Source organism: Fusarium vanettenii (assembly GCF_000151355.1).
Source record: "Fusarium vanettenii 77-13-4 chromosome 14 genomic scaffold NECHAsca_62_chr14_1_0, whole genome shotgun sequence".
In the NCBI taxonomy this organism is placed as follows: Eukaryota; Fungi; Ascomycota; class Sordariomycetes; order Hypocreales; family Nectriaceae; genus Fusarium; species Fusarium vanettenii.
Genome location: NW_003315827.1, coordinates 50,115 through 67,287, shown reverse-complemented (window position 1 = coordinate 67,287; position 17,173 = coordinate 50,115). Strand labels below are relative to the sequence as shown.

Sequence of the window (17,173 nt, the reverse complement as noted above, 5' to 3'; positions counted from 1 at the left end):
TGTTAGCTGTCACCCGCATCCATCTATTCTGCTCTATCATTTACTTATATCCGATTTGGATCACGATAAGATATCAACTCTTCTAATTTAGCTGATTCACTATCGATTGCTGTGGGCTTGGGATTTCTCTTCATTTTTGGGTTGCTTGTAGGTTCTTGTTAAAATAGTTAGCGACTCTGGACAGTCATTAAGCCTCTCGGCATTGGTTTTCCCACTGGGTTTTCCCAATGTCGTTACGCAAATGCGGAGGGGGCTAGTCTAATGTTTGTTGTCACCCATTCAGAATATATTTCCAACACCTGATCCTTTCCCCTCACCCAGTCACCCATATCAATGCTGAAACTGTCATGGGGAAGTTGAGACCGGTCTACTGGCGGCGATGCCTGCTGTACAATAACTACCCGTTGGCTAAGAGGGGCCCCACAGCCAACTTTCGGGGCAGGCTCCGCGCCCCTATTGTGATCGTGAGGGTTCCCAAGGGATAAACCGGTTATGCTAGGTTTATATTAGCAGAGGGGATACTAGCGTTATCTTAAATAAGATAAGTATTGTATCTAGTAATATACTTAAAGGTATTAAGTATCCCTTGAGCTGTGGAAAACCTCCCGGCCGTACCGAGCCCCACATCCGCCCTAACTTCTGAGAGGTACATGAGGGGAACCTTATGATGCGTCATTGATTGATTCCACCTTCATCCTCATAGAAATTCTTTCGGATTGATCAATGACTTCCCAAGCGGTACCTATAGAGATGTCGGCGGAGGCTCTCAACGCGTATGATGACAGTAGCTTTATCAATGAAGATAATAGCCTTCAAGAGCATGAGGGTGATAGCACCCGGAGACCGGCTTTTCCGCCTGTCGAAGACCGAGGCTTCGATTTTCAACCCTTCCAAGTGCCGCGACGAGAGCTTGTTGTCAAGCAGCTGCCCCAGAACCCGCTGTCCCTTTTCCAACACTTTATACCTATTTCCCTAGTCAATAGCTGGGTCAAATACACTAATGACCGGGTCAATAGCCTACTCCAGAGCGGCGTTATTGATAGTCAAGAACACGAAATAACAGAAAAGTCACGCCTCCGCGCCTGGAAGCCAACTACGGCTGCAGAGATATATATCTGGCTTGGGATCCTTATTTATATAGGAGTCCACGGCGAAATATCAGTCCAAGACCATTGGAAGACCTCTCAGCTAGAGGATTAGCGGCCTGAACACTCGATAATTAAGTTCATGACTTACGACCGATTTCAACTCCTTCATCGTCATCTCCGGCTCTTTGACCACACCAAATTCACTGACGATGACGATTTTCCTATTGTCTTCCAATGCGTTGAGCTGTGGTCTCAACATATTCAACTTGCAACAACAGAGCTTTGTAATCCGGGCTCACATCTTGCCGTAGACGAGGGCATGATCCGATATACCGGAAGGAATAAGCAAGTTACATACGTCCCCAATAAGCCTATTGACATAGGTCTCAAAGTCTGGATAGCTGCCCAGCTAGGCCTCTTCACGAGGTGGATTTGGCACCAACCTGGCGCAAAATACGGTCCAGTTGGTGTTGAGAGGAAGAAGCCGGCATCACAACGAGGGAGGAGGAAAGGCAAGGGAAGAGGCAGCCAACGGAGGGTTCCCAACGAGGTTGACGAGGTCAAGGAAGTTATCCACGTCATCACAGAAGCTGGGGATAAGATCATGGCGTTGAACTCGACCCAAAGCGTCGTTATTGCCCTTATTAACCTATTGCCGGAGTCGATATATCACGTCTTCGTGGATAACCTCTTCTCGTCTCCAGACCTCTTCCGCTCCCTTCGTTAGCACGGCCACGGTGCAACTGGTACAGCTCGGCCTAATTGTGGCATCTACAAAGGCCTTGCAGACGCCAAAAAGGCCGATAAGGCAGGGAAGTCAGGCTTCCAATTTAATGAGATCAAGGTCATCCCAACGGCTGATAATCAGGTAAGAAGGCTCGACATTCTTCCTTACAATTCGGCTGATAACTTATCTTCTTCTCTAGGTCAATCAGATCGCTTGGAAGGATAATGCCCTCGTATTGCTCCTTTCAACCGTCTTTACTGGCGATGAGAGATGTGATCGTTGGAGGAAGAGACCGTCAACGAATACCCCAATGGCACGGCCAATACAGCGATTTTTTTAGTGGCGAGCCGGTCAAGCTTATATCGATCCCTACTATCGCCGCTTCCTACAACGACGAAATGAATCATGTTGACCGAGGCGACCAAAGGAGGTCATATCTAGGCTATGATCATCCTATCCGCCGGGGCGCTTGGCAGGCTATTGCTTGGACCTTCTTATTGGATGTAGTCCTAGTAAATAGCTTCCTCTTACAGCTACACGGGCAGCCGGCTTGGGAGCGTTATATAAGCCAGAAGAAGTGGAGGGAGTGCCTATACAACGAGGTCTTCAAGACCTTCCATCCGCAAAGCCAGTCAAGGCGGACTTTTCGAGCCGGAGACGAATTTACGCCCGTGGCACAACATAAGCACGTCCGAAGAGGGAAAAAATCAGATTGCCTTGCTTGCAAGGGGCTTCAATTAGGGCAGCCGAGGTCAAGAAGTGCAAGGAGGCCCTTGGCCCCGGTCAGCTACAACAAAAGAAGGCGTCAATCGATTTGGGGATGTGAGCAGTGTGATGTAGCGATTTGTAACTCGAGAGATTGCTGGTACTTCTACACTTGCATGGACTTTCCTCCTTGACGTGGCCCTCGTTAACAGCTATATTGCTCAACTTCATGGACCGCAGCCAAATTGGAAGAGATATACGAATCAAAGGGTGTGGCGAGAGTGCATTTATAACGAATTACTTAATACATACGGCCATAACAGTCAAGCAAGGAGGCATTACCGAGCCGGAGACGAGCGTGATCTACAACAACCCGAATTACAGAGGGAACACATCGATCGCAAGATCAATCATGTCAACCACAAGGTAAAGTCAGACTGCCTAGCCTGTCAGGGCTGTCGGCAGGGGCAGCTAAGAGTAAGAGCCCCGGAATTGAGCCCTCTTACGGAGGTCAGCGGCAATGAGGAAAAGAAGAAGATGAAGAGGCCGGATGTGCGGAGTCGGACCTCTCACGGATGCCGTATTTGTGATGTTGCGATTTGTAATACGAAGCATTGTTGGGACTTCTATCACCACCTAATTTAGCAGAGGAATTATGTACCCTTTTCTTGGCGCCTTCTGATTGGACCAGACCCCTCATCGTGACATCTTGGGAGGGCTACGCGCACTCAGGAGATAAGCAACATTTGGCCGGGTTTGGCCTCGAACTGGAATCGACTATCAAATAGGCAACAAAAAGCAGCAAAAAAGGCGCAATGGACACAGGGATATTCTTTTTACTGGCCACTGGCTTAATAATACTTTTGTTCATCCTTTGGTCGGATTTTTACCTGCTTATTGGTCGTGGTGGAATTTTCAAGGGTTTTCATCCTGCTCCTTGGCCGACCCAACAATTTTCACAGACTTTCACGACGGCCTCAACCCTGGCCCTGTACACAACATTGATAAGGTGATCGAAAGAGAAGAGGAAGACATATTTGTCTGGTACCACGTAGTCGAAAAGGAATTTGTGTAGTTTCCGAAGTTTGCCATTGCCACAATGGCGGTTGCCATATAGTAGGAATGTTGAGTCGTCAGCTACCTAGAGGAAAGAGAACCGGGTAACAGCGCGGCTATATGATGGGTGAGAGTTTGGCTTCCTATTCCCCCAGCTCTATATCTAGCTCTGGATTTTGATCCCTGCCCCTGTCTCCTGCACTGAGTAGGATCTTCAATGCCTCATAGAGGCTGAATATAAACACTGTAACCCCTGCCCCCAAGGCCACCGCCTGGTCCAGCTCTGTTATAGAAACGCCGGAAGCTGGAAAGAAGTGCCAAAGGGCCCACCCGTGCTTCTCTGCGGTCGTGATAGTAGTCGACCCGAGGACGCCGAATCCATTTATCATTGAAAGCGGGATCATAAAAGCGGAGACGAGGAATGTTCCCAGTCTAACACCCTCAAAACATACCGCGTAAAAAGTCCCAAACAATAAAAATACCGCGCCGACCCCAGCCAGAGCTATAAAGAGAAGGGAGAGAGCTATGATGTTGGCCATGACTGCTCCAGGAAGGTTGAGGAGGAAAGGTCGCTGGAAAGTGCTGTTCCCCGCCACCACTGTTGGTCCTTGGGTCGAGAGAAATACCTCTGCGACAAAGCATAGAGTCCCAGCCAGGGCGACAAGGGCTGCTCTCTTCCATGTGCGCGCGAGAGCGCACGCAGAGAATAAGGCAAGCGACATGGTTGCGAATATTTCGCAGACATTGAGTGATGCTTCGATGGAGGCGGTGTATCGAGTAAAAACACCGTCGGTCATGATTGCTGCCCTATCCCCTGGGAAATCCCGAACTTGCAGCAACAAGTGTCCGGCCGCGACGACAGGATAGGTGAGAGTTGCAAGAAGATCATTGGTTATTGTGTCCTTCACCCGGTGACGACGATTTAAAGTCCACGCGATGACAACAGACGCAACAGTGAACAGCCAGCATCCGACCGATCCTGGCCCGTAGAAAGAGGAAACCAAAAGATAGCGATCTGACATGTTGGGTCGTGTAAATTCGACTGTGCGTGCTGAGAAGGGTAATCGCTTGAGGACAGGAATTAAGGCACTGAGCCTGCAACTTGTTTGCGAGGCACAGGGTATATTAGGTTCAGGTTCAGGTTCTATTCCTACTCGGTTTTAGCCGCCATTCCCCGGCAGCCATGCCCGGTAAGTGGGGTTTGGCCGGCAGCCAAAGCGCCCCGAATGTTTATCCATTGCGCCCCACTTCGCCAAACACTAACTAGCGTTTAGCCAGCCGCCTCTAGACTTCCCACTTCTCTCCTTAAACCTCTATCTATAACTAGCTGGCAACCTCTGTAGATCGCGGTTCTAAATAGTAATATATATATGATTTTAGGCTCTTACGGGGCGAGTCATACGCTCCATATATATGTCCTCTTACCTATAATCTCCCCTAGTACTTAGCTTTATCTAATTACAGATTGGTCCTGAATTGCCTAAGGACCTAGGTTTGTTCTATGAATTTAATAACCTTTGTTACTACTTTATATTCGCTTAGTAATTATTAGAGATTTTAATGTCTTAGAAATTAGCCTAGTTCCTAGTTTTAAAGTATAGTATACTTTTTGCATTAAAGTAGGATATAGGCGATTATTTATTATCCTTCGCCGTAGTTATATCTTAGGTTAGTAACTCTTAGTACTCTTTGTTTAAAGAGGAAGTTATTTATCTTAATCTTTTCCGTCTGGAGTTAGATATAAATAGCGCTTTGCCTCTTATTAAAGTACTTATATAGCTATAATACTTTCGGTATTAGCTTTAGCATATGCCTAAAGGTCGCCTAGCCCCTAGTTTCCTATTACTACTATGATTACTATCTTTGTTTAATAACTCTACGCGATTATAATTTTAATATAGATTTTAAGGAATATAGTACGGGGGGTTACTATGCCCTTAGTCCCAGTAGACCTCTTTATCACTATCTTATAGCTTCTTTAGCCACTCGGTTAGCTACTTTATTACTATATATCCCCTTATAGGCTAGGATCTATCTAATCTCAACGGTTAAACCTTATATTTATAGTTCTTATATTTGCTATATAATATCTTAGAGAAGGTATGACCTAGATTTGCCTCTGGGCCTCGCTACTAACTAGATAGCTGCTTAGTTATTTAGCCCGAAGGGCGTTTTACTCAGTCAGAAAAAAAGAGCATAAAACTTTTTCTGATTGGCTAATTGGCATGGTCTATGCTCAACTCGTGCTTGAATTGGTCAGTTGTCAACGCTAACGACGCTACTACATGGGAAAGCCCGCGATCGTTGACTAGGTAACGCTTTTGGCAAGCTCTCCAGGAGCTTTAAGGTTGTCCTTCAATCAACTCCGGCCTCCAAGCGCGATTCTGGCCGGAGCACCGACATGGCGTCTGCTTTCCCTTTGCCGTTAAAACTATTATCCACCAAACCTTACGAGGTTGCTAACGACGTCTCGGCTCACGTATCACCTGCCTCCGGTCGAGCGGTGAAGTGTCCCCTCCTTCCCTGATCGTTCGAACCTAATCAAAACACCCTACAGACAACCTCCCATATCGAGATCTGTCACGCTACGGTATATCTAAGCAAACCCTCGCTGCCCAAGCGGTACCTACCCGGTCGTCTGCATGGGTAAGAGGCGGATAACAATATATGCAGCCGGATGGAGAATGATATACCCCAGGCAGTTTAGAACTGCCATACTTGCAAGCAAGACCTGCCCGAGGTCGAGTTTCGAAGCGTCAAGGACCCTGCGAGGCTTACGAGACAGTGTAGTAGCTATAGGGCACGCTAAAAGGAGCGAGTGGCCGAATCCCGAGCCGCCGTTGCCGCCATGCGGAACATCGCCTCGAGGCTATCGCCGCGCAGAACGACGAAGAGGACCGATTCTTAGGCTCAATTGACGCCTCCACGGCGAAACGCGCAAGCGCTCGTGTCCATTAATAGCTCATAACCCCCTGCAACGCCTGCTGTATTCCGTGGTCTGGCGCCCGTCCTCCAGGGACTGCCTAGACCTCTGCTGGGCCTATCTACCTCAAGCGCAGCGGAAGGAGCCCTCCCTATCCCTCCTACCTTAAGCCCGCCAAGAGTAGTTCTGGGCACGCCGATTCCTAGTGACACGACCACAACGGCTCCTATTGTGCTAGGCACGCCTGTGCCATAGGAATCGTTCCCTACCACTGCTTCATTACTGCCACAGGGTCATCGCCGCGGCCGCTATACACGTCAAGGCATCGTGAACCGACGGCCACGGCCATAGCTTCAAGAACGACAGTTTGATCAGATAGTTGATCCACCTTTTACAGGGGACCTTGATTTGCCTGCCCTTAGTGAGGAGGATTGGGCGCTTGTGCGGGAGTTCTATACTGCCCTGAATGACGATAAGATGCATAGTTGCATTCGCTGCCGGGAGCATTGGTTCGATATAAAGAAAAACAGCTTAGGAGTCTGCAGCCGCTGCATTAGTCGAGATAGGGAGAGAACCGCTGACGAGCCCTACTTCTTTAGCGCTACGAATAGCCTTAACTTCGGGGAAGTCCCTGGTAATCTACCTAGCCTAACGATGGTTGAGGAGATGCTGATTGCTAGGGTTCACGTACACGTGAAGGTCCTACAGGTACGTGGCTCTCAGTATAAATACCGCGGCCATGTTGTCCACTTCCTTCGCAATGTTGGTAGGCTATTTGAAGAGCTCCCGGTCCTACCTGAAGAGCTAGATATCGTGCTCCTGCGGCCTCCTAATATGGAGGGCGACCCTCACTTCCAGCAGCAGTTTGCTCGCGATTTCCGGGTACGCCGCTCATGCCTATTGACCTGGCTGCATTACCTACAGCGCCACCACCCGGGCTATCGCGATATCGTTGTGAGGCAGGATCGCTTACAACGGCTTCCTCTTGACGGCAGCATAGTTGCTTCCGTTGCTAGCCAAGTGGCTGACATACCTAACGGCGAGGCCCCCCAAGGTCCCATTGAGGAGGATATAGAAGAGGATCCAGCAGATGCAGATGCATCGGCGATCCCCGATTTGCAGGTTACAGACACCGAATTAAACGCCCTGCAGTCCCGATTGCTTCATAGTACCCCTGACCCTGAGCGTATGGCCGATCTTGAGCATATACCGCCTAACGCGCAGGCTCAACACCAGATGCCACTACCTTCCATTCGCAGGACTCCTATCAACGAATTCAACCGTTCCCAGCCGCTATTGACGCTCGCGTTCCCCACCCTCTACCCCGACGGCAAGGCGGACTTCGTGGAGCCTCGCCTACGGAGCGTCACGTACCAGGACTACCTTGCCCATGCGATGAGATAGCAAGACGGACGTTTTGCCCGGCATAAGACGTGGCCTTTTATCGCCCTCAACACGCTATTACGTGCGCAGGTCAGAAAGCGGAGCAACTACTCGGTCAAGCAACACAAAGGCCGCCGCCGTCAACCCCTTACGCGCGCTAACATAGAGGAAGCGATAGCTAAGCCTGACGAGCCAGAGGCTCAGGCCCTGATCCAGTCGATCACGCGCCAAGCCGCCGTAATCAGGGGCACCCATCCATATTAGTATAAGCAAAGGAAGGAATTGGAGGCATGTGCCTACAATCTAGGCAGGCCTGGCCTTTTCGTTACAGCAAGTGCGGCTAATTACCACTGGGAGTCCCTATATCGTCATATGCCTCGATTCCAGGAGTAGAAAGCAGCTCCTGAGGCGGCGCGAATGGCTCTATCCCGGCAACTGCTGCGAGACAACGCCCACATTGCCGCTTATCACTTCCATAAGCGATATACGCTCTTTAGGACTATTATCCTGAGGCAGAAGTTCAACCTAACGGACTTTTAGGGTCGCTACGAGTAGCAGGGCAGGGGTTCCAGTCACCACCACGGCCTATATTAGCTAAGTGGCCACCCGGACTTAGATCCCAATGACAGCCAGTCCCGGGAGCGATTTGCCCGAATCTGGGGATATCACGTATCCGCTGTCAACCCAGAGCCTCAGAGGGTGCAGGCACCTAGGGAAGGGAATCCCTTAATCAGTAATCTATTGGAACATCCCCTTACCGTCCAGTTCCTGTCGATAGTAGTAAACCGCGTGCAGCGCCATCGCTGCAACAACTACTATATACAGCTCAGCAAGCATACCAAGCAGGTGGAGTGCCGCTTTGGATTTCCTCACGGGCAGCGCCTACTAGCCTCCCTTGAAAAGGTTCCTCATTCTAAGCACTGGAGCTTTAGGGGCGAGCGGAACGATAGCCAGATGAACCACTACAACCGCTTACTTGCCGTTGCGTGGCTAGCCAATACAGATGTCTCACCCTGCACGAGCCTGCAGCAGGTGATCGATTACGCAGCTAAATACTGCTCCAAGTCGGAGAAGAAGAGTGAGTCTTTTGCCCAGATTGGGAAGGCCCTAATGCCCCGGGTCAAGGACCACAACCCGCTGATTTCCTTCACGTTAAAGCTCCTAAATCAGCTAGTTACTGAGCGAGACTACTCGAAGCAGGAGGTTAGCCACTTGCTCCTCGGTCTGCCGTTACAAGAGGGCTCACGAACCTGCTTACACATTGATTGCCGTAATCCTGACATGCATTCCCGCTCTTTACGGATTGACGCCGATGAGGTTGACGAGGCCCCCAACGTCTACGAAAAGTACTGTCAACGCCCCGAATCCCTAGAGGACCTAACCTATGTTTCCTTTCTCAAATACTGGAATTTCCACTCTAGGGACCCTTCCAAGTGGAAGCAATGGCAGCCAGCCAACGTCAACGGCAGGCCGCGTGTATTAGTCTACTTTCCTCGCTATCAGGCTGATCCAGAAGGCCAATAGTGGCCAGAGTACTGCCGCGTAAAGCTAGCATTAAACCACCCACATCGTCGGCATAATGAGCTCCTCATATTTGACGGCCATCGTTTTAATTCTCACGCTCAGGCCTTCTCCTATTATTGGCAGCACCACAGTCATAGTGATGACCATTACGGCCGGCCAAAAGAGGTTCGATTACAACCTCAAGAGGATCAATACGAGGCTCTACCAGTGGAGGAGGAATTTAATGACGAAGACTAGATCCGTCTCGCCGCCCTTTTACCTGACAACCCCCTTACCCAGGAAGGTCTTAACCTACTTGGCCGCCGCGATATTAATATCAATTACGACTAGACACGGCATGTAGGCACTTATTTAGAGTTTCGAGACAGCTACTAGAAAGACCTCATCGCTAGCAACCCTATAGCCAACGATGTGGAGGTCCTTAGCCCTCACTGGCGTGATCAGCTTAACCCGCAACAGCGGTTAGTGTACGATACCTTCATGGGTCACTTCCAGGCGCAAAATCCTACTCAAATCCTTCTCCACGTTAACGGCGGCGGTAGCACGGGCAAGTCCTTCCTTATCAAGGTGCTTTCCTCCCACCTTCAGGCGGCTGCCCTGCCGAATCCTAGCCCTATTTGCCGCGTAGCGCCAACAGGCGTTACGAGTAACCAGATACAGGGCAGCACCATACATTCACTGCTCCGTCTCCCAGTAGGCGGTGCCTTTACCGAACTTCGCCCAGCTGACGCTGCTGCCCTTCAGTCCCGCCTACGGCACGTCAGGTACCTCGTTATCGATGAAAAGAGCATGCTAGGACTTGAGCAGCTCGGGCGAATTGATTCTCGCCTGCGACAGGCCTTTCCACAGCGTAGCCTCGAGTTCTTTGGTGGTGTGAGCGTCTTACTTGTGGGCGATTTCTTCCAGCTACCACCCGTCCGACAAAAGCCGCTGTATTCAACCGCCAGCACTGGCCTGTCTTCGTTGGAAAAGAGAGGACAGGTGGCCTACCGGTTGTTTGACCGCACCGTCTTCCTGACCACGGTACAGCGCCAGACTGGTGATGATCAGGCCCGGTTCCGTCAGGCATTGCAAGAACTGCGTGAAGTCAAGTTATCTATACCCTCCTGAAACTCCTCAGCAGTCGAGTGCAGGCCAAGCTAACGCAGAGCGAGGTTGACAGATTCAAGGCCGCTATGCGGGTATATTCCACAAAGGCCCGGGTCAACGAATACAATTACGAGCATATAGTGCACCTCAACGCCCCGGCAATACAGGTGGAGGCAAAGAACCTGGGCAAAGGCGCGGGGCAGGCGCCAAGCGACCATACTGGCAATCTATCCAACAAGTTTGCTATTGCTAGAGGTGCCAGGGTAATGCTCACAACTAATTTGTGGCAACCAGCTGGCCTGGTTAATGGCGCCCAGGGTACGATATATGATGTCGCTTGGAATGAAGGCGCCAACCCGTGGCAAGATCCCCCGGACGTTATCATGGTGGACTTCGATAACTACGACGGACCGCCGTATCTGACAACTAACGAGGGCAGGAAAATCATACCCATCCTTCCCGTCACGCGTGATTTCCTAGTGGGCAACGAGACCTGCTCTCGCACCCAGTTTCCCCTGATCGTGGCATTTGCTATCACTGTTCACAAATGCCAGAGCCTAACGAAGGATCAGATAGTTACTGACCTCGCTACACGCGACTTCCAGGCCGGTATCAGTTATGTTGCAGTGTCACGAGTTACCTCGTTGCAAGGCCTACTCCTCGAGGCGCCTTTCGACCGTCAGAACCTCTATAACCACACGCCCACGGAAGGTTTATACGCCTGCGTTTCCTACGTACTGCGATTATGGCTAACTACAACGTAGGGATGAAGATGCGCCTTGCTGACCAACGACGCCGTCAGGCTCAGCAGCTGATTAATCCGCCATATCCACCACGGTACATTGACTAAACGACGTTTTCCTATAAGCTACAGGGAAGGGGGAACTCGATATACAGTATATAGTTGATTGGGCCTGGAAGGAAGTGGTAGAGGGACCCCTATGTCTATCAGTCAACTCCCTTACTACAGGTTTGAAGTGGTTCTGATAGCTGGTTATCGCCACAGTCGAAAGGGGGCCTCCCAGAAGAGTTTAATAGCAGGTAGACGGTATTTACCCTTCGGGCTGAATATTCAGCCGTTAAGCCCCTTGCCTTGGCAACTTAACGGGTGTTCGAAGTATTTTACTCAATACCTTTGAGCACATTACCAGACGTGACAAACCCCCCCCTGTTCAAGACAGCGCGACTAGCCCTTCTGCCAACATAAACCCAGCACGACCGGTTTATCCCTTGGGAAATACACGATCGTCACACAATCGCGAAGTCGTGTTTGTTTTCTGGGTATCAACCTTAGCATGCCCTAACTATCTTGGGCTTAGCGTGATCCGAGTTGTGCCGGGCAGGGACCCAAGCGACTTTGACTCAATGAAACGGCTGCCGTGCCATGACACCAAAGGCCAAAGTCCGTGTAGCAAAATCTGCTAAGTTACCCTAAATCAATAAGTCAACAAATTCAACCCATTCAATCAACAGAATATCAAAATGGATTGACGTATTATATAATCAAAATTCGATGTTGATTGAGTTGAATTGACGTTGATCATCAATCCATTCAATATATTGAAATACGTTGAGTGGTTTGCATCCTTGGGTTCGGACATATCCGCGTCTCAGTCGCATGGCCATCGACATACTATCTATGCCCCCTGGTTCTGCTGACCCGGAGTCTGCATTTAGTGGGGGAAGACGCACTTTGTCATGGGATCGCGAAAGGATGTCATGTGTTAATCTGGAGAAGGTTGAATATATCGGCAATTAGCTGCATGAAGGACTCATTATACCATCATCACGTGGTGGTAGAGGGCTTGTCGTGGACGGTGAAATAAACAGTAGTATTCGGGTTGATTCGGATGATGATCTAGATTAGAATTGAATGAAATATTTACCTTTAGGCTTAGATGTATCTGTTGTTATATCATCTCTGCTATCCTGCTAAGCCGATATCATGTCAGGATAGTGTGTTATCCTGATATCAGAATAATTTATCATATCGGATATGATATCAGGATAGGCAAGTCTGACCCCCATACGCTGATCAACCCGCGTCAGACGGCCTATAAAAAGGTATATTAGGCAGGATTTGAGTAACGAAGAGAGAGATTGAGAGATGTTTAAATACCTTTTTTCTGCATTTTTAGCTATTTATTTGACGAAGTTGTGTTGGAATAGGAAATAGATTGATGGATTATCTGAGTCTTACAGATGGGTTGGTTACCGGGGGGGTCGGTTACATGGGTGCCTGACTTGGATATGATGCCTCTACTGTATTAATTGCTGCGTTGCTTCTCTGCTGAGCTATCTTAATTTGCCTTGGGGTATTATATCTAGGGCCAAAACACACAAATAAGCGAGAGTCTATGGCAGAGGCGCCATGATGAGTGAAACCAGCTCTGAGAAGAACCGGACTGGCTTAGGTGGACGAATGGAGAAGAGCAAGTCTTTCGCCTTACTCCCTACCTACCCCGCCATTGATGCTGCATTCTCCGCAGGTTATACGTAAACTCAATCTCCCTGGCTCAAGTTGAAATGTAAAGCTTAGATTTATTGAATGTCGGAGATTATCTTCGATGAGGAGCCTGTTTGCCTCCCTCATAAACCTCCAGGGTTCACTGCCAGCCAATCGGGGAAAACATAACCATCTGGCGTATCTGCGAAAGGGCCAAAATGTGGTTGAATAAGATCATAAAAGATCCTGTAGGCTTCTCCACTCAAATGCAGCCCATCCGGAACCAGATGTGCAAGCGCACCTCTCTTGCCTCCAGGAAAACCTAATGGAGGGCCAGTTGGGTCAAAGTCTGGAGTTTTTGAAACAGCTGCGTCCATTATGGCCTTATACAAATCAACAAGAACCACTCCTGGGACTCTCTGAGCGACCTCGCGAGCGGCTTCAGAGTAGCAGCTGCTGACTGCAGCTTCACGGGAGGCTTGAGCGTGGCCTTTTTCGAGGTCCAATTCCGTAATTCGAATTTGATCCAATGGTGGGGGCACAACAAGGAGAATTTTCGGGTTGTGTGCCACGATATGACGATGAGTGATGATCTTGGTTAAATTGTCCTTGTACTCCTCCAGTGGAACATGCTGACTGGTTGTTGGAAGAGAGACGCAGGCATCATTGACGCCTAAAAGAACGACCTAGGCTCCAATCAATTACGACTCTCAGACGATATCATTTCAGAGTGAATGTTCGAAGATTGAGTACCTACCACACAGTCGATCTTGGGAGTTGAGGGCGAGACTGGCAAGAATATCTTGGGTAGAAGATTTAACGCATTCCTAGTCGTGTAGCCTGAGAACCCTCTATTGATTACGTCGAGTCGTCTCATGCACACTAGACCGAGTAAGTAAGGAGATAGTTTCCAAAAGATAGGGTGAAAAGCGCACGAGTCTGCAAGGCAGCTTGGAACGAAAATCCATCTTGAACCTCGCAACTGAGCTCAAGAAGTGAATCACCGAAGAGAACCACTTGATTGTAAGGGAACTGTGTTTCAGAAGTCAGTTCGACGCTCATATTGCAAGGGCTATTTCACGCATACATACCGCCATGACAGCCCAATGCAATAGAAGCGAGGAGTGATTAACAGGATGTCTGTATTGTTTGATGATAAGTTGAGAAGGCCCAATATTAATGAGCAGTAAACTAATATATTAATTAGATGTAGGGGCACTTCAGCGCGTTCTCAACTACTTTAGGGATATCGTCCCGACCCGTTCTTCTCGCCCAAAAAAGTGGCTGGGAGTCGCCGTTAGGTGCCGAGGGAGCGGCTTGAAAATTGCTCGATTTGCTCAACACGGTAACCCTCTGGGTAAGGTCGTCCGCGCGATATCCCCACGAGAATCCCACAAACCTCGGGGGCGGGGGCTGGGTGTGTCCTTCGAAAAGAAAAAAAGATTCGAGAACTTCAAAGTAGCATAATACGATTTCCGGTGATCCGGTGAGTGCCATCAGCATTGGCATGGAATGGAATGGCTAAATAAGAGCTGATGCGGTGACATTGCCATCCCATCGCCGAACAGTCGTTATGGATTTTAGGGAGAACATGTGAACAGCCTCTAGCAACTGTGTACTATCATCGCATCCCCCGGTTCGACTCTTTTGCAGTACTCCAGGGTTATCTTTGATACGCTGTAGTTTAACCTTGTCTACCCACCAGCAGGGCCCTGCGGGGAGAATATCCGAATTCAGCTAAAAGGGGAATAGTCTAACTCCGTTTACGGTGCCATGTGATCTAACTCCATTTTCCTCTGCTAGCGGAAAATTGCCCCTTCCAGCCACACTTCCCCTCTTTCCAAAGTCTCATGCGTTTCAACGTCAATTTCCCATCACGCTTCAAAAGGCAACCGATTCTGTCGCGTAAGCTGTCCGCCCCAGGCTACGATTTCTTCCCGCTATCCCCAGAAGAAAAGAAAATCTACCCGGTTGCCGTAGTTGAATTCGGCAATGCCGGAGCGGCATCCCTGCTCTCGCTGGAACCCGCTCGCCCCTGGCCCATCCACAATCGCAGAGAGGATCCAGGGACGCAGAACCCACAGCGCAAGGTAATGATCAACCAGGCGCGACGTCAGTGTAGGATAAGGAACCGTTCATGCAAGGACGACGCATTTCCGGAAATGGCACCTGGTGATGCGGAAATACGGGAGCCTAGCCCGCCGGGTTCCGTCATAGAGACTTTCCGTGGGAACAAACTGAAATTTCGACACTCTACATGCTAGTGAGCTTTACTTTACTGGTCCTTGATACAAGCTGAGTCGTTGAGCGGCAGCTGATTATCGGTAGCGTACCCACCACTGGGGCAGTTTCAGGGCATCTTCGCGGCTACCAGTTCTCAGCCGACCAACCCTGGATCAAGGCCCCCCAATCATTTACCTTCATAGACGAGACACGAGAGATACGAAATGTGTACGGCGCGGCAACTCGGGACGAAGATAGTCCTATTTTACAGGATAACCATACTGATGACAATGGATCCTCCCATGAGGTTCATACTGGCCCTGGCGTATTCGCTCCCTCGCCCGCGTCTCAGTTTTCCACTGGTCAGACAGAGCCTGGGTGCCCACGTCCTGAACATTATCAATCATCGCCAGCAACCCAAACTCATGAACAGAGGTATGGCTGCAAGGATAAAGTTGCGAGTTGCAGTGACTAATCGTTGGCCACATCTCAGTTTTCCCGCTCAACCTCTACTACCCTCTGAAAGTTATGTTGGTGAACAGGTCGCAATCTTCTCATCGTTTCCCGACACGCAAAGTCTCGGCTTCCACTTACTCTTGGACCATGATACCGGCATTTCAATTTCCTCGGCTCCAGTCTCGACTGACAACAATCTTACGTCGAACGACAACGGAGTCGATTTACCCTCCATCATCTACGTCGAGAATCCCGCATGGCCACTACGAGATAAGCAAGAGTGTCTGCTTTTCCGCTCTTTCATCAAACACATTGCGCCCATTTTTGATTTGTGCGATCATGAACGTCACTTTACCAGGATCGTCCCGCAGCGCGCCGTCACCTGTCCTCCGCTACTCAACGCCATGCTTGCTGCTGCGGCCAAGTACCTCAACAAGTTTGGGGATGTCGACGTGCCGGTGGGGGATGAGTACCTCCAAAAGTGCCTTGCCGTATTGATCCCGGCCTTGTCATGCGCAACTGCAGTAGTAGACGAGAACCTGTTGGCCGCCATAGTTCTCCTGCGATTCATAGAAGAGATAGATGTCCCTTTCTCTAGCAACGGCTCGCAGTCGCATTTAATCGGCACAAGGGTGTTTCTTGCCGCCCAGAAAGAAGTGTGTGAGTTTACAGGGCTCAGGCTAGCAGCATTTTGGAGCGCACTTCGGCAGGAAATTTTTACGGCAGTTGTTCATTTCAAACCGGTGCAACTGACTGAATTGCTTACCAAAATAACCCCTTTCATTCTCCCGGAAGACTGCAACTGCAGCTATGCCAATCGAACCATTATTCACTGCGCTGCTTGCGTCCAGCTTTGTTTCGGTCATTCGACCGTCTCGCAAGAGCAATGGGACAAGCTCATGGACTGCCTTGACCAATGGTGGAACGCAAGGCCCTGGCAGTTTCGGCCGATGACGCCTGCGGATGGAGAACGGGGCTCCTCGTCGTTCCCGGATGAATTCTACCTCAATGATGCGGTGGTTACGGGGATACAACACTACTACCTGGCACGGTTAATCCTCTTAGCCCATAAACCTACGCTTCCAAGTTTGGGTTTGGCTCGAAAGAAGGCTCTTGATAATGTTGATGACAGCATCAGGGATATAGTGCGCCACGTGTGTGGCATCGCTGAGGTAAACCCCATGCTTCGCAGGTAACACTGATCAGGTCTAACTGTCTACCTAACCAGTCCAATCCCGGCACTACGCCAGCCTTCTCGTAAGACATCCATATCAGACTTGCGCCATCACTGTACTAACCGACAGAATCGCGTCGTTATCCATCGCCTTGGCAGCAGACCGCTTCATAGTGAGAGAGGAGCAGGAAGCTCTTTACGAAATATTGAAAATGGCAAATCGAAAATCACCATGGACGACCCAAACCATGTAAGTTGCCCATTCCCCTATTTGCGTCTTGCTGTCTATACCTTTGGCTGATGTGGCGCGTTCACACCTTGTCAGTCAAGAGGACGTAGCAGAATTATGGAATTGGCCACATAAGTAATACTAAAGAAC

The 17,173-nt window shown here is 49.7% G+C and overlaps 4 protein-coding genes across 4 annotated transcripts; 3 read left to right on the top strand and 1 right to left on the bottom strand.

The window, feature by feature from the left end:
• Nucleotides 1-723: 723 nt before the first annotated feature.
• On the top strand, nt 724-2,500 carry NECHADRAFT_98099 (uncharacterized protein; the record flags this gene model as incomplete). Its single annotated transcript, XM_003040536.1, has 6 exons — nt 724-784; nt 818-1,161; nt 1,201-1,626; nt 1,793-1,956; nt 2,015-2,327; nt 2,384-2,500. 6 exons carry the CDS (start codon nt 724-726, stop codon nt 2,498-2,500), a joined length of 1,425 nt encoding a protein of 474 aa, XP_003040582.1.
• Nucleotides 2,501-6,976: 4,476 nt separating this feature from the next.
• Nucleotides 6,977-9,643, top strand: NECHADRAFT_98098 (uncharacterized protein; the record flags this gene model as incomplete). Its single annotated transcript, XM_003040535.1, has 9 exons — nt 6,977-7,864; nt 7,904-8,119; nt 8,162-8,249; nt 8,280-8,400; nt 8,482-8,671; nt 8,708-8,733; nt 8,833-9,199; nt 9,317-9,364; nt 9,407-9,643. 9 exons carry the CDS (start codon nt 6,977-6,979, stop codon nt 9,641-9,643), a joined length of 2,181 nt encoding a protein of 726 aa, XP_003040581.1.
• Nucleotides 9,644-13,084: 3,441 nt separating this feature from the next.
• On the bottom strand, nt 13,085-14,003 carry NECHADRAFT_55049 (uncharacterized protein; the record flags this gene model as incomplete). The annotated part of the gene is made up of 3 exons (XM_003040516.1): nt 13,085-13,627; nt 13,699-13,823; nt 13,877-14,003. The coding sequence occupies 3 exons, from the start codon at nt 14,001-14,003 to the stop codon at nt 13,085-13,087; spliced, it is 795 nt and encodes a 264-aa protein (XP_003040562.1).
• A 1,853-nt stretch (nt 14,004-15,856) lies between these two features.
• Nucleotides 15,857-17,150, top strand: NECHADRAFT_22487 (uncharacterized protein; the record flags this gene model as incomplete). The annotated part of the gene is made up of 3 exons (XM_003040534.1): nt 15,857-16,812; nt 16,925-17,044; nt 17,120-17,150. Coding segments are annotated over 3 exons (1,107 nt in total), but the record flags the coding sequence as incomplete, so codon positions are not given.
• Between the last annotated feature and the right edge of the window lie 23 nt (nt 17,151-17,173).